This window comes from Eptatretus burgeri, chromosome 12 (assembly GCF_056783735.1).
Source record: "Eptatretus burgeri isolate ZD-2024b chromosome 12, Ebu_testis_v1, whole genome shotgun sequence".
Lineage (NCBI taxonomy): Eukaryota > Metazoa > Chordata > Myxini > Myxiniformes > Myxinidae > Eptatretus > Eptatretus burgeri.
This window is the reverse complement of record NC_140972.1, coordinates 9,989,814-10,007,420: the sequence shown is the minus strand read 5'-3', so window position 1 is coordinate 10,007,420 and position 17,607 is coordinate 9,989,814. Positions and strand designations below refer to the sequence as shown.

Here is a 17,607-nt window from a genome sequence, read left to right as displayed (position 1 = left end):
GCTGACTACCTCAGAAGGTGAATTTGATACAAAAAATGTAACGAGAAACATTGTGAACACGGGATATATTGACGTCCTAACGAACCCTGACTTTAGAAAGTTCGCGCGGAACGCGGGTTTGGCTCGTTTTTAAAATTAATCTCTCAAACCAGGGGCGTGTTCACGTGCCAAGCTTCTTGTTGAGCGCTCACCAAGCGGCTTAAGCACTCTTTTCGAAAACCCTTGATAAGGAACGGCTGGTTTGGCAAGCTGTGAGGTAACTGAACACAACGCTGCATCGTGTGCCGCTCTGTTAAAGCCGTCCCGTGGTGGGACGTTTATACACCTCAATTTAAATCACAGTGATAATTAAATTACAACAAATGGTCAGTTTTTGAGTCGGAATATGTCGAGTAAGTGAAAACAAATAAATTCAGAAGTAGCGGCTCTCGAACACGGTCGTCGTGGGAGGAGGAGGTGGTGGAGGAGGTGTATAACGACCGTCACTACCTGCAGGCGGGACGCGCGGCCTGCTGCGAATGAGCGGACTGTGTGTGTGCGCTGAGGGGAACCTAGCTTTCCGTGCGATCGCCATCCGGTTCGAAAACGGACTCGAACAGCTTGGTTCGTAAGTGTAGCGATCCCGATGAATCCATGAATATCTGGGAATCCGAATATCCTTCGTGGATATCCCTCCGCGCCGAGGTGACGAGGCCTATAGAAGGGGTTTACACACGACGACCGAGTTTCGGAGGTCTCTCTCTCTCTCTCTCTCTCTCTCCTCTCAGAGGACGGAGTAACAATCCCATCATCGGTAAGGAAGGGATCACCGTCCATCCTGCCGTCCCGACATTCTCCCAGGATCGGATGTTTGCACTCCAGACACTTGTGAGTATCCGTTTGTGAGTGCTGCACCGATGATAGGGCCTACTTGGGGCCCACTCAGGGTTCAAGACCTTTAGAGGAGGAGATCCTTGGGTTTAATATTAGAGTTCGGTTTCAGGAACGATCTTCATTACGGTGACCTACTTGGACGCCCAAAACCATGACGTCACAAAAACAACAACAGCATGAAGAAGAAGAAGACGGAGTGAGAAGCGATTTCGATTGTGAGTTCGCGGAGCCCGTCATGAGTCACGACCTGGGATGTCCCTGTCCTCATGAAGATTCGTCCGCAGAGGGAACGGCCTCCACCCAGCATGCTCTGTACGTGTGTGGGTTCTCCGGAGAGTACTTCCGCAACAAGGAATTACAGGTCATTGATTTAATTTTTATTATTATTGTTTGATTATAACACCGAAGTGATTGTCTCGTCCTTTGATTGCAGCAAGGTGGTAAAAACTTTCCACATTTAACACCTGAGCCTCGATTCCCTTCCACCACCACATGACGAGTGTATATATCCAAACCTGTCTCCTGACAATACAAATCCATTGCACAGTCATTTGATCACTAGTTAGTTAGTTCGTTATTAAATAATTAAATAATTAAAAAAATTATTAAAACGAACTTGATTCGGCAACGCAATGGGATATCCCAGAATGACGTCACAGAGGAATGGGCGCACCGCAGCTCGTCACACCTGTTTTTGAACCACCTCCACGTTATGTTGTTTCCATCTCTGTCTGTCTGTCTGTCTATCTGTCTGTGAGCAGGATATCTCAAAACGCTATGGACGGATTCGGACGAAATTTGGTGGACACGTTAGGAATGTGACGAGGAAGAATTGATTCCATTGTTGTGAAGATCTGGAGATGATGATGATTTTTTTTTTAATCGATTCTCCACTATTGAGAGATGAGGCAAAAAAACGATATATAGCACGATATCTCAAAAAGTTGTGGCCGAGTTATGACAGAACTTGGTGGATGAGTTGGTTCGATGATTAGAACAACCTCATTTGATTTTGGTCCGAATCCAGATCCGGCCTATCAGTGGGATACATACCGAACACTGTTCACCTGGTGGAGGTATTCTCTCTACCGAGTGCCGTTCTGGTGGAATTGATGTTTTGGATTGATCCAAGACTCATTGTGGTGGGTGGAGGGGGGGGGTTGGAGTGTGGAGCTCGTCGACTCTTGGAGAAGGACACCGTGGGGTCTTTAACGTCCACCAAATGCCAGCAGACGAGACGCCCGTTTAAAGTCCATCAGAGGGACGGCACACACATTGATGAATCGCCCTGCCTGTGAAACACCGGGATGACAGTTTTATAGCTTGATCGGGATTCAAACCCAAGCAGGACTGCTTAGATGTGAGTGTGCGTACCTCTGGGCCAGCTTCAGGAACGCTTTAAATATGCCACTTGATCCAGATTTTAACCATATTTGAGGAGCATTTCCCAATCGATGTTACCTTTTGTGATAAAGAATTAAAATTCTGCTGTCACATGTTTAATTACAGCACAATTGGCCATTTGTACATTTGTAACGCTGAACAGTGCGTGGAACGTGATGATGATCGATCCTACTACACGTCACATAAAGTACACTCGGCCTGACGGTGAACTTCGTTGCTTTCACCCACTCAAGAAGTTCATTCGTTTCTTGAAATCTTTAAAAATCTTTACTTCACATTAAACAATCCTCCTTGGTGTGTGATATGGGATTGCATCCAAACCGATGTCCCAAGGACACCTGTCCGCATTACCGTGCACCATCACGTGATTGCACAGGATCACACACATCGGGGGACAAGTGAACGTTAGACCACTGCGTCTTTATTGTTATTATTTTTGATATAACCTTTGAATTTTATACCGTTTTGGTGCAATCATTGCCGATGGTACATGTCAGACATGTTTTGGTTCTGCTTCGTGTTTTGCAGACAAAATTTGAGTCGCTCGTGGTTTCCGTTGATCCAAAAGCTACTTTGTTCCTTCTGCCCGGTTTTCGACGTATCCGCGTAGCATGCTCAAGTCTGAATGCTGCACGTCAGATCCGTTCGCATCTCCACGGCACGAAGCTGTCTGGGTGCACGTTGCGTATCTACCATGCCAATGTAAGTCACCTGAATTTTGAAGCATTTTGGATCCCGTGATCATTTTGAATCCCTTGATCATGGTTCAGGTTTTACAGATGCCACATGATTAGATTTCAGTGAGGTGTTGAAGGGTGATCGAAGAACTAGGTAGTGACGACCAGGAAAAGGACATGCCAATAAAGGACAAGTTGCACATGTTTCACTGGTCAACGTTAAGGTAATAAAAAGGACAGCTATGTTCGTGTCTTGTTAAGACAATTGGTCTTCAAGATGAGTTTGTTAAAAGCAACGGTAAAAAATATATGGTTCTTATATAATTTGCATCGTTATTGTAGCGAAAGGCAGGAGGCCGAATCGACTTCATTGGCTCCGTCCTGTTTAGATCATTGGTACAAAGGTGAGTAATCAAAGGGTTATGACGGCAGAGGGCACCCTGGTCGTTCACTGCTGTTGACTCAAAGAAACGTCGCACTAACCGCATGGGAAGCAAAGAGAAGCTGATGTTTTGGGGACAAACCCTTTGTCGGAGCAAAAGAAAGGATTGATGCTCGAAACATCAGCTTCCCCCTTGCTTCCAATGGCAGTCAGCATCCCTCATCGTTCTGTTGATCACATCCATTGTTCTACCTGTCCGCCGATCCAGATCGAGAACTCGTCTTCACCTGCAAGACCAGTTCTTCATTCCATACTGTACAATGATCATGTGACAATCGTGCTGGAGTAGTACAACTACAGAATAAACTTTCGTTTTGCTTCAAATACTGTGTGTTATCACACAACTATGCAACAATAACAACAGCTTGTGAGACAAACAATGACTTTGTGAGTAAATGATTTGCTTGTTAGCCTGGTGTTGGCTCAGTGGTTAGGGTGGCGGCTTGGGATCTGAGGGTCCTGAGTTCAAGCCTCGTAGCCCGCTGAATTAATTCACCAGGGGGTTGACTCAGCCTGCCATCCTTCCGAGGTCGGCAAAATGAGTACCAGCTTGCTGGGATGACCGAGTCATTCAAGTATCCTGCGTCAGAGTGGCGACCTGTCCAGGATTGTGCCCAATAGCCAAGGAGACTGCTTCGGCAGCACCAACGCTCTGTACAGAGTATGGTCCCAATGGACTGGACTGGATTTGCTTGTGCTCTAAAACCTTAGGTTGTGGAGTTGAGCTCCAAAATTTCAGGCATGTGAGATATCCACAGAAACGCTGACATCCACCCTTTTCAAAAGAACTTTCCTCGTAAAATAAAAGAGAAGTAATTTCCACATTTTTCGCACGTATCGATCTGAAATACAAGCATTGAAATAATCATACAAATACGATAATTATCGTACTTCTGGCAACGCTTAACGGTGGAGATGGATGTGCAGTGTTACAAGCCTTTTCGTTGGTCCAAATGCGTGTTCTTCCGATAGAGTAAAATGGTGCAATTTATATATGGCGTGCTCGATCGGAAAAAAGACAATGTGACTAAGATCGGTGCAGGAATTAAAAATCCTTGGCGATGGAACTGTCTGAATAAGGAAATAGAAAATACCACACCAGCTCTTGTGTTTGACAAGATATCAAAGCCCAAGTTCAGATCAATGTCTGATTTTCTTTGACATGTAATATGAATCTAAATATTTGTAAACGATCGTAACGGTCATTTGAATTAACATCGATGATGAAGAAGTGTGTGTGACCTGGCGTAGTGGCGTGCGCCTGTAATCCGGCTACTCGGAGGCTTGGGTTGGAGGATCGCTTGAGGACGGAAGCTCTGCTCTGCGCTGGGCCGCGCTATGAGAGGGTGTAGGGCAGCCCGGAATCATGGCGAAACCCAATCCATATCCCTGTGTCGTAAGAGGCGACCAGGGTTGCGTCAGGAAGGGCATCCGGCGTAAAACCTGTGCCAAATCAGTATGCGGATCATAACGGATGATCCGCTGTGGCGACCCCTAACGGGAGCAGCCGAAAGAAGAAGAAGATGAAGAAGTGTGTGTGTTGTGTGTCTATGACTAAATACAATATCGGATGTTGTGAAATTAACATTTACAGCAATCCTTTAAATTGTATGATGTTTTATTTTAGAATAGCCCTGATACTGTACAATTGATGAAGAGTGTGTGTGTGTGTGTGTGTGTGTGTGTGTGTGTGTGTGTGTGTGTGTGTGTGTGTGTGTGTGTGTGTGTGTGTGTGTGTGTGTGTGTGTGTGTGTGTGTGTGTGTGTGTGTGTGTGTGTGTGTGTGTGTGTGTCTTGTCGGTTGTAATCTCCATATGTGGGTTTCAGAAGGATGGAACGGAGTCCAACCAGGTGTCGAAGCATCCCCTCAGTTTCAGGAAGGGATCATGATTCATGAACCAATTTGTGAAGATTTGTTGTTTGTCAAAGTTTTTTTTGTTGTTGTCGTTGTATACCTTATCGAGGCTCGTATGAGAGCTAACGCACAATGCACAGCAAGGGGGGCATGAGACAAGAGGGGCAGGAGTGGGAAGGACAAAACGGTGGAGAACAGAGACATTAGGAGATCTGTGGAAGGGAGAGGGATGGGGTGGGGAACATGGGGTATACAAGATGGACATTACAGGGACTTTCAGGAAGGAAAGCAGGGAATTTGAAGGAGCTGGGTTTGGGGTGGATTAACAGGGGTAGAAAAGATTGAGGATTTGGATGGGGGTGGTGGTGAACAGCTGTTTTGAAGGCCTGGTGGGAAGAATGAGATTGAACAGAGTGAGGGAGTTTATTCCAAAGGCGGGAAAAAAGAGGAATGAAAGGGTGAAGGTGAGCAGTGATTCGTGATTTTGGTAGTTTTACCAGAAGGAGGTTGTTGGCGGACCTTGAGCACCCTGTGGAAATTATGGTGGGGACAAATCGCAGACACAGCAAGGAGGGGGGGGGGCGAGACCGAAGAGGAGAAGACAGAAAGACCACCGACCTGTCTGCGGTGAGAGAGTGAGAGGCCGAAAGACTCAGCCTCATTTCGGGAGATGCCAATGATCCGAAATGCCTTGGTTTCCACAGCGTGAAGCCGAGAAAGGTGGGAGGCAGGAGCATCAGCCCAGGGAGGAGAGCAGTACTCCATCAGGCTGTGGACGAAAGTTTTGTATGTGATCAGGAGCTCAGGTGGGCCGAGGAAGGACTTTGCACGACAGAGGATTCCCAGTCGGCGACTGGCTTTGGAGGCGAGGTTTGAAATGTGACTTTCCCAGGAAAGGTCATGGCAGATAGTGAGACTCAGAAGCTTGAAAGAAAGGACTTCTTCCAGAGGATTGTTGAGAAAGTGAATGGGGGGGGGGGGTTTCTAAACGGTCCTTTCGGAGAGACATAGTGAGAGTGTGAGATTTATCCTGATTGAAAGACATGTTCCACGTGTTGGACCAGTTTGTGATTTTACCCAGATCTGCAGTGAGCTAAGAAGCTGCTGATTGAGGAATCACAGATGGTACGGCAGAGAGTGGAGTCATCAGCAAAGAGATAAAGAGGATTTTCCAGAGTTGGAGAGATCGTTGATGAAAACAAGAAAAAGCACAGGGACCAGAGCACTGCCTTGTGGAACTCCAGCCTGGACAGGAAGAGGGAATGAGAGAATTCCATTAAGGGCCTATAGATACAGTTACACAATGTCAGTACAATTTAGAACATTTATTGAACAAACAAACAGATTTAATGTGCGCACAGGAGGTTCTGGACAAACAAACTCACTCCAGATCACTCAAAAACAAGTGGAGAATCTTAGTCTTTATATAGTTTTCAGTAAGACACAGTTTTTATCATTTTCTGACACTGGCACCAGTTCGTCTGGTCTTGACATTTTGCAGGTAAAACTTATCTTCAGTCTTCTTAGACAGCTCCTGCTTAAATGGTTGGAACACCTATTTAAATCCAGACATATTAATCACACAGAATGCTAGAATGACGTCAAACGCCAACCCTAATGGCCATTAAAACAAGTTTCCATCCTATGTAAGTTAAAAGGTCAGTCTACTTCTCCCAAAACTGGGAAGATATATTATCTTGAAGCGACTCGACTCGAGAGCTTCGTGGATACATCTGGACATTTTCTTAAATCCACATTCCAACTTGTTCGTGTCTTTTATAAAAAAATTCTTAAGATAGCTTTAAAATGACAGGCAATTCTTCTTTATATTCAACTTACTGGCAAAGTTCAACTTGTTTCCACTTTTAATATACAGGTGATCTTTCCATACAGAGGAGAAATATAATTATGTTAATTCCAGATGGATACATACTTTAAAACATCCTTTCGTATTTGAGTACATTTTTATTTCAGGTTGAATATATTTTATTTTTATTGGGTGGTCGCTAGACTACCGTTATTCTCAGGTTTTCCGTCTGTCTGTATGTATGTAATGGACAGCTCCGGAGGCCAGAGGAGTCGACCGATTTTGATGAAACTTGACTGGTAGGTTCATACCAGGATCTAGTATGCTTTTGAGCACCGTTGCTATGGACGCCACCGTTGTCTAGCAACGGGACTTTGAAATTTTTGAAAAAATCCGAAAAATATTTATATATATATTTTTTCGAAAATTCAAAATCGGCTTCCGCACTTTCATGCGCATTATCATCAACCTCTTTGTCAAAAAATTTCAGCCCGATCCGTCAAAAACTGTATGACTAGTATGCAATTATATAATATAGCGACCACGCATGCCACCGACTGGCTTGTATCGAGTTTTAATCATCATCGATTATATTATTTATTTCATCACCTTCAAACGCATTATGATAAAATGTATCCACAGGCCACACGTTGACTGTGATAGGAGAGGAAGTCTGTGAGCCATGAATGAAGATGGCCTTAGATACCAGAGGAAGAGAGTTTGGTGAGCAGGACAGGGTGCCAGACTGTATTAAAAACACACGATATGTCTATGGAGATGGCTCTGATCTCATGTCTGGCATTGAGGACCTCCATCCGTTGTTGGGAAAGCAGAAGCAGCATATCCAGGGAAGAGTGATGTGGTCTGAATCCAAATCGTTGATGATGGGAAATCAAGCCATTTGAGAAGAGTAAGGATTTATTGTTGGAAGCGATGGAAGAGGGAGGGGGAGAGGCTTTGGGTGCAAGGGAGGGGGAGAGGCTTTGGGTGCAGGGGAGGGTGAGGGCAGAGGGAGGGTAGGATGAGGGAGGAGGGGTGGGAGTTGGGGAGAGTTGTTGACAGTGTGTGGGGGATTGCAGAGGAGCTAGGGGAGAGGGCCGGATGAGGGGAAGAAGGACAAAAGGCTCAGTGGTGATGGGGTGAGGCACCATGGGGAGAAATAAAAGAGGGGTCAAGGGAAGTTGAAGATTGGATGAATGAGTTGGAAGAGAGAGGGCAGGGGAAGGGGGCAGCTTTGTGGAGGGGAGGGGGGGAGAGGGGGGGGGGACTTTGAGAAGGGGGAGATTGGACGGAGAAGGGTGAGAGAGGAGAATTGAGGGGGTAGCTTTTAGGAAAGGTGAGAGGGAAGCTTGGGGGGCGGGGAGAAGAGGGGTTGCTTTGAGAGGGAGGGGAGATGATGAGAGCAGGAGACTATGAGACCATGGGGCAGGAGTGCGAGGGGAGGGGTGGGGAGACTGGAAAGATGAGACTTGGTCGTGGTATGGTGAAGAAGGGAGCTGACAGCGTGAGGCACAATATTTGAGTGGTTGGTGAGAGGGGGGAGGGGTGTGATGAGAGGAAAGAAAGAGCATGTTTGAGATGCTGAGTTGTCGCTCTGTGCACTTGGTTGAGCTCCATCAGGCCATGACCTCCTTCTTGTCTCGGCAGGTACATTGTGGGGATGCGTTGATTTTTGTGGAACATTTTGTGGTTAGTGAGGAGTTTCCTTGTTTTGATATCTCGTTTGTTGATTTCCGTTTGTGGCAAGTTTATTATTCCGTGTCTTGTTCGGTTTATCGTTACTTTTACAGAGTGAGTCATAGTGTCTTGCAATGAAGTGTATTTCTCATTGGGAGAGAGGTTTCTTCTGCCTTTTTTGTTGAGCAGATGCGTCTTATTCTGATTGCTTGACTGTACGGTGTGCTTGTAATTGTGTGTTTAAGGTGAGATGAAAATGGGAGAAGGTAAGAGTGTATGTCTTGGTTTGGTGTACAGTTCTGTTTCAAGTCTGTTGTTTTGAAGTGTGAGTGATGTGTCGAGAAAGTGAACTTTGGACTGTGAACTGTGAAGGGGTGTAACATCTGCTATGACTAAAATGGGTTGGGAGTTAAAAGGTGAGTGTGTTTCGTTCAGTCTCTGGAAGTGAGTCAGAAAACTCGTTGTGTCCTTAAGATATGAGGGGGGATTCATTTCAAGACGTAAATGACAATCAACAAATTTTGATATCAGAGCAGTTGGACATGCACAACCAGATACAATTGGCCTACCAAGATTGCTTCTCTTGTGTATCTGAAGGCGCTGTCACACCTTGACGATTTAGCCAGCAATGGCAAAGTATAAAAATGTATGTAAAACGTTGGCGTACGCTGAAATTTTGATGTTTTTAAAAAAGTTTTTGGCGTATTCATAACGAGTTGGTCGTATGCATAACATATTAGTAACGTACACAGAACGTTTCGTTGTCTTATAGGCATTACCTCGACGTGTTTCAACTTATGAGTAACTTACAAGTAACGTGCCTCGACGTGTGTCAACGATCGCGTAACGTGCCTCGACGTGTGTCAACGATCGCGTAACGTGCCTCGACGTGTGTCAACGATCGTGTAACGTGCCTACAACACGTTACTCATAAGTTATAAATAAGTTTCGGGTACGATAATCATTACCTCGACGTGTTTTGACTTACGAGTAACTTACAAGTAACGTGTGTCGACGTGTGTCAACGATCGCATAACGTGCCTACAACTTATGGCCAGTGTAGCGGAACGTGTGAGTCATACGCTGGCATACGTTGTAAAATTTCAAGCATGCTAAAATTAGAGGACAACCGCAAAGTACAACGATGAAAGCCAGCGTACTATGACGTATGGCAGTGTTTTTCAGCGTGCTCTTAACGTATACAAACTTACCCATAACGTATTCGACGTGTGCCAACGTTTTAGACAAATTTTTCATAAGTCGGCATAGGCTGGCTAAATCGTCAAGGTGTGACATCGCCTTTAGGAAGAAAATCAATATCAGGGCAATGAGGGTCTTTCGGAACCAAGCGAGATTTAATGACTTCATCTGCCTGAATGGAGTTAACTACCCTTTTAACCTCTTCGAGATGTAGACGGGTCGGGTCGGATGGAAGCTCTTTGCGGGTACCACCATGTAGCTAGCGATTACCTCCTGCAATGTAATCAATTGTGGACAATGACAACGGCAGAACCTTTATCTGCCGGCTTTATGACTAAGTGTTTATTACGTTTGAGATTGTGGGGTGCTTGTCGCTCTGTCTTTGTAGGATTGTCCTTACGTCGTGAAGAATTCTATTTTTGGCCACATTTTCAATTTCATTGCCCACTTGTTCCATATAGACGTGTAGATGGGGATTATCGACACGTGGTGTGCAGGTGTTTTATGGTATTGATTCGGTGAGTTCTGGTGTATTGGTATCGGTGTAGGTGATTGTGAGAGTATTTGTTGGTGTTGCCTGTTGTGAGGCTGATGGTACTGTGTCTGTGTGTACTCGAGCAAAGTGTGCTTTCAATATCAGTCACCGACAGAAATCTTTTGCACCTTCTTTCATTTTTAATTGGTCTATTTGTGGAGCGATTGGGCAAAATTTTAGACACTTCGAGAGCAAGCTTATTTCAGCCTCACTGAGGGGATGATTGGAAAGATTGTTGATCCCTAGTTTAGGGAAATCCTGCAGTTTGGTTGTAGTTTGACCATTTTCAACCTCAGCTGTGTCTGCCTCCATAGAGGAACGGTTTGGTACATACTTATGTAGGCAGTTATTGTAGTCTCGCAGTTTTTTTTTTTTCGGTAATGTCTATTTTTTGTGATTATGCTTACAGTGATCAGAATAAGTGTCTGTAGCAACCTGGTTATTGTGTAAACTGGGTATATTCTCTTGGAATGGTTTCATGTCCTTGTACAATATCTCATCACGTTTATGTGGTGGTATTGTGAAGAGCAGCCAGGAGGTTATTGAAGGAACACATTATATGGTGGTGGTGTTCAAGATTCACATTCTTACACAGCTTCTCCTTCTTTTGGCTGATGTTCTCATTAAATTTGATTGATTTAATTTCTGCTTGTGTTATTATGATCTCCACAAGTTGTTGAGTAGTCTTCCTCAGTAGTAGATTCCAACATGATGACATCACCATGGGTTTGATCGGTGAAGCAGGATCATTTTTGAATGAGGAGGACCTCAGGCACGATGCCTCATTGTTTCTGTTCTTTTTGGTAAGTAAGGTGTAGTTCATGCCTTTGTCTTGTTTGCATTAATCTTTGAATTTCGATAGTGGTCATCAGATATGTATCATTGTGGGGACAATCTCCATTTCACACCACGTCTGTATATCATATCATGTCAGGTCAGGAATGGGAGCATGCGCCGGAGCAGCACGTCGCTGCATCCACTTTCCACTGGTACTCCAGGGGCCTCCGTCTGGCCATCCCGCAGGCAGATGACTGGCCCATCCCAATCTCATTGAGATGCTGATCAACCTGCTACAACCACGTGGCATATGCTCAGCCCATTGGCCACATCCACTCACGGGGTTCCCTTGCTGAGAGAATCTGGTGAGCAGGATCAGCGTCAGGAAAATGAGCCACATGTCCATACAGCCGCAGCTGATGCTCACGGACTATGCAGGTAACAAATCTCATTTGAGTCTCTCTCAGCAACCGCTCATTGGGCACAAAGTCCGACCAGCGATAGTCAAGGATTCTCTGAAGAGACCTGGTACAAAAGGAATTAAGTCTCCATCTCACATCCCTGGTCAGAGTCCAAGTCTCACATCCGTAGAGCAAGACTGGAAGCACCAAGGACCTGAAGACTCGGACTTTCGTCATCCTGCACAGGCAGTAACAGCACCACACCCCATGATCCAGTGAATCCATAACCCCACAGGTCCAACCCAGATGTCTGTCGACCTCTGGCTCACAGCCAGCAGAGACATGTACATCACTGCCAAGGTAATTGAATCTCTCCAAAACCTCAACATCCTCACCACAAACAGGTACAGATATGATGGCAGCATCTAAGATGTCATTGCAAGCCTGGATCTTAGTTTTGACCCAGGAAACCCGGAATACCAGCAGCTCCGACTCCTCGTTCAGCACCTCGAGGGCTCCCAAAAGGATATCCAGTGTCTCCTCAAAGATGACTGCCTCATCTGCGAAATTAAGGTCAGAGATCTTGTCATTCCCAAACGACACACCACAGCTAGATCTCTCTGACATCCTCCCCAGAATCCAGTCCATGCAAGTGCTGAAAATTGTGGGGGGGGGGCAGTATACACCCCTGATGAACTCCACTCACAACTGTAAATAAGTCAGAGATGCTATCACGACATCTCACAACACTCTCAGTATCAAAGTATAGTTCAGACATCAGATTGATCAGTTTTGGTGGCACCCCACGAAGACCAAGAATCCTCCAGAGGGCATCCCGATTCACTGAATCAGAGATCAGCAAAGGCTACAAGCAGCCCCTGCCGAAACTCTCGTCTATGTTCGGTGAGGACTTGAAGAGCAAGTAAACGGTCAATCGTTGACTTCTTTGGTGTAAAGCCTGACTGCTCTGGACGCTGATGCTCAAGCAGATGATAGTGAACCCTATCAAGAATTATCCGAGCAAAGACCTTGCCCGGCACTGAGAGCACCATCAGCCCACGGTAGTTGTTGCAGTACTGGCGATCACCCTTCCCTTTCCATAGAGGGACAACAAAGCCCCTCTTCAAGTCAGTTGGATGATTCCTGTGTTCCAGGCAGAGCACAGAACTGCATGCAACGATATGAGTACAGCATTTCCACCAGCCTTGAGAAGTTCAGCATGGATACCACAGATCCCAGTTGCTACACCTTTTCAACCGGTTCACCACAGCCTGTGTTTCCACAAATGAAGGTGGATCTCAGTTGATCGGAGGGTCAACGATGGGGATAGTAACACCCCTGACATACAACTCCACAGCTGGTGGATCAACATTGTACAGCCGCTTAAAGTAACCGGCCCAGCGGGCCTTCATTTCGGACTCCTCTGTTAAGAGCCCACCACCCTCGGCTCTAACTGTAGTACACCGATGGACGGGCTTGGAGGAACATAATGTGCAAATTCCCCTGTAAGCAGGACGATAATCACTTGACCACAGGTGATGCACTACCCCCTCACAGACTCCTTGCATAAACGCCTCCTTGTCCACCCTCAGTGCACGTACAGTTTTACGCCGCAACTCCCTGAACAGCTCAGCTCTGCCATGAAGCCTGGCCCTGCGACTCGGGTCAATGGTATCCAGTGTCCCTGGAGAGACAACATTTTTCTCCGCTCTTCCGTGGGTTCAAAGACATCCACCGGCAACGTCAAGGATGGTGGTCTTGAAGGCACTCCACAACTCTTCAGAATTCCCCAAAGCACCCAGACCCCCCAAATCCCCACTCAGCCTGCTCGCAAACTCCTCAGTTGCCCTCTCATCCTTGCGCTTGCCAATATCCAGCCTATGCTGGGATGGTACCTTTCTCCCAGATTTAACCTGCAACTTCAGAGTTTCTACAACAAGCCTGTGTCATTATTGAGGAACTGAGCATTCCAGTCGACCCTGCACTTCTGGATCATCCTCCAGCTACCACAAACGCGCACATGGTCTTTCTCCTTTGCAACACCACCAGCATTGGAACACAAAGTCTCGCGATGAACCTTTGGGCACTGAAACCATGAATCAGCCTCCCTAATCCATGACTTCTTGCAAAGTCAAGGAACTTAGGCCGAAGTTACATTTGCTCTACGGCGGCCGTACGCCCTCTGAATTGATGGAAACATGCGGAGGCTGCAGAGTTTCTGCGGTGGCCTCAGGGTAGCCCTACGCCGTTTGGCTATCTTTTACAGGACGTCGGGGTCGCTGTGGAATTATAACGCAGAGTTATAACTTTTTATATTTCTACGTTGGCCGTAGCAATTCGACATGCCGTAGTTGTGACGTAGTTGTGTTACACGTCGACCGTACGTAGGGCGTACGGTGGGCTTGCGTTATTCGTGTGGCTGCCGTAGTCTCTTATCAATGAAAAATGAATTTTGCCCTAAAAACCGAATACATTTTAAAAAAACCGAACACAACGTGGCATTCATGTTTGTTCAGGTGCGTCTCCCCCACCTGTTCGAGCCGCATCTTTGCGCTTTGCTCATTCAGTTCGTCGGTGGAAGTCCTCGTGAAAGCATCTCTCATGTGTCGTTCGCTACTTTACCTCGTGTTTTCACTTTGATTTGTGCTGTTTTTTTTTGTTTTTTTTTTCATCTTGTGTTTTAATCAATAACAAAAAAGCAATCTGATCACGTGGTGTGACGGACTGTCGGGCAAGGATTTAATTTCACAGAAAAACTGGTTGTAATTTGGAATGTCCATGATTACCTCAGCCTGGTGTGTTTGATGAAAGTGATTGTGGTTCTGGGTGCATCATGTTTGATGAGCTGTCCTGGTGGCAGCGCTCGCAGAGTGCGCGAGCGATCGGAACCCAGGCCGGAGCTCGAGCCTGTGTGGACCTTTGGATTGGTGATTGTACCTGTTTACATACAATACACCGCCACCGAAGGTCATTTACTCATCTTATTTTACCTTAAACATGGGGAATTTCAGTTGAAAGTGTCTTGAAAGTGGGTTTTCTTAGTGTCCAGGAACAGATTAATTCACTCCATTATTTCTTATTGGGAAAATAGTTTGGGAATCGAACTTTTTGCAATGCGAACAGCCTCCTGGAACGAATTAAATTCGGATTCTGGGGGCACCACGTACTGGTATATTCTGAACTGTTATATTTTTATTTCAGTAAAAAAAGAACTGTTATATATATATACCCACTCGTTACCGTCCGTCTGGCCGCACGTTCGCCTTAGGGCCCCCCTGCGGTCGCCTTGCGGGCACCTTGAGGCTACCTTGTGTCTGCCTTGAAAATTCTATGGCCGCCGCAGGGACGCCCCGAGGTCACCGTGGAACATCAAATCAAAGACCGTACGGCACCCCCACGTTTTCGGTCTCCACAATTTCTAAATACGCCGTGCGGCTCCCCGAAAAATAAAAACATATGTGACTGCTACATTGTGTGACCGTAGAAATACTGCAGCCGCTGTATAATTGCAAGTGGCTGTAGATTTTGGAGACCCCACGGCTGCCGTGGCAAATGTGACTGGCCTTAGTAGTATTCTGGTTCACAGTTCCAGACCCAGGGGACCAACACACATCTCATCACCATCCCTATCAGTTCCAGTCGATGCATTGAAATCCCCCAAGACTAGAAGAGTATCTTGCTTGGGGCACTGATCAACCACAGACTTGAGTGCAGCATAGAATGTGTCCTTCACTGTGATATCACTCGCCTCAGTCGGAGAATACACAAAGACCAGGGAAACGACACCCAAGGAGTGACGAGTCCTTAGTCTCATAATATGCTCGTTGACCTCAATTATTATTGGAGTCAGCTTATTAGACACAGCTACAGCAACTGCATGGACATGGTAACAATCAGAGCGACCTTACCAATAGTCGGTGTAACCACCCGCCATTATCTCTCCGCAATCCGGTCTCCGAACCTCAGAGTGTGCTGCAATTCTGATATTCAAACACTTGAGCTCAGATGATAACAGAGACAGGTGATCATCCTCTCTTCGGGATAGGACAATCCAGGCACCCACCCGAAGGGACCACCCCAGGTTAACCCAAGGAGACCACCGTCTAGTGGATGACACCTCAGCACCATTCCGCCACACACTACCACAATCTGACCCAGGAAGTTTACCCCATGCTTTTCCTCCTATCATCAAGGAATGGGGGTCATGCAGGCTTTTCCCCAATCCCTTCATCCGGTGAGCTGCCCTGCGAAGCTGCACAGGAGGTACCTCCACGGAGTGAGTTTTCAATTTTCTTGGTGGTTTTTCTTGTGTTTTGCGGAGTGAAGGGTTTTACGGTGGCCGGAGTGCAAATCGTGCCACCAACTTCCTTAAACCAGTTACTCAACTGCAGGAGGATGTCCACACACAGTTGGCCACTAGATATGGATGGCTGTTGGCTCACAAGGAGCTCCTCCACCCTTTGACACGTTTTGTTTTTACTCCTGGATGTCCATATCCTACAACCTCCTCACCAGAAAACTTGGTGGATGAGACTGTTTAGTCGTCAACCACCTGACCATGAAACAGGTTAGCACAGGTTTACGTGGTACCTGCAGCAAGTCGCAGATTTAATCTGGCTTGACTTGACATTGCGCCTCAACTCAGGTGTATATCAGGTAATATATTGTTGTGGGGCCGGGTATCGTTGGCGAGCACGACCGCTAGGTGGAGCAGTGGAGTCGTCTCCACCGAATACCCAGAATTTAGGTCGTGACCCTCGGATAAGTCCGAAAGGCAAGGGCCCCTTACAGGACCATGAATCGCCAATAATTTGACCGCGTGGGATAGGGTTAATTGCCAATTTCAACATACCTAAGTACCCACGCGGAAAAGCTACCGGGGAATTCACACCCTCGCGGGCCTCGAGCGGAACGAGCCGTTACCGTGCTCGAACCGTGTGTAGCCCGAGCGGATGGTTACCGAGGCCCATCGGTCCAAATGAACAATTACGGCAACAACGGCCTTCCTAATCCCCAATACGCACCATGGCAGAAATGACAAAGAACGAGCTGGTACATTCAACAAGAGGGGAATTTATTTACAATACTCAGGGGATGAGGGGAGCACGTAAGGGCAGAGTTATCCGAATAAAGCAGGGAATCAAATATACAAGCAATTCCTTAAACAATTCTACTTCGAGACAGGGCCCACGGACACACACACACACACGCACACCACATACACACACACACACACACACACACACACACACACACACATACCCACACACACACACGCACACCACATACACACACACACACACACACACACACACACACACACACATACCCAGAAAGAGATGGACCTCAAGGTCTTTATTGCCCCTTCAGCTCGGAGGGAAGACGAGCTGAGGGAAGAGAACGTGCTGGCTACCTGGCAGCGTTCGCGCGGCTCGACGTTCGCACCTTCCCGGAGCACCAGTCACCAAAGAACGGACCAGGGCAGCCAAACTCAGAGGAGGCGAGACGAGGTGATCTCCCGTGATGAGATGGTCTACCGCTTGTAGTAATGCGCCAAACGAGACGCCTCGGATGCGCGGGATGCAGTCAGCCGCTGACCCAGATGGAAGCGCGCTCGAGCAGACTGGATGCAATCATTAATCCATTCTCCGTCGCTTTTTGGGGCTTGGTCCGTTCCCTCGTCGCCTGCTCTCATTGGGTGGACGGCGGGTCGCGGCTCCGCCTTCTTGCAAAGGACCGCCCCGGCCCTGGTCCGCGAGTCGCCCATTGGGCGGAAAATGACGCATACCCTTATTTGGCGCGCAGCCAGAGCGAAACGTTTCATGCCCATATTTGGGCCAAGCCAGATCGAAACGCTTCGTGACCATATTTGGTGCAAAATCCGCACCGCCTGGGGCATGGAATTCCACACACACCCGCATGCCAGCGAGCACTTGAAGAGCACGGACAATGTGGCGACC

At 46.9% G+C, this 17,607-nt stretch overlaps 1 protein-coding gene across 2 annotated transcripts in view; it reads left to right on the top strand.

The window, feature by feature from the left end:
- LOC147015060 (calcipressin-1-like) overlaps nt 1-17,607 on the top strand; it is a 28,367-nt gene continuing 10,760 nt past the window's right edge. Inside the window, exons 1-4 of one of the 2 annotated variants that reach the window (XM_085849439.1) lie at nt 1-17; nt 768-867; nt 983-1,234; nt 2,806-2,979. In XM_085849439.1, the coding sequence (XP_085705565.1) occupies nt 1,025-1,234; nt 2,806-2,979 (384 nt within the window). In that variant the 5' untranslated portion in view covers nt 1-17; nt 768-867; nt 983-1,024. Of the gene's footprint in view, nt 18-43; nt 1,235-2,805; nt 2,980-17,607 lie in introns of those variants that run through there. The other variant, XM_085849440.1, reaches the window with a different exon arrangement.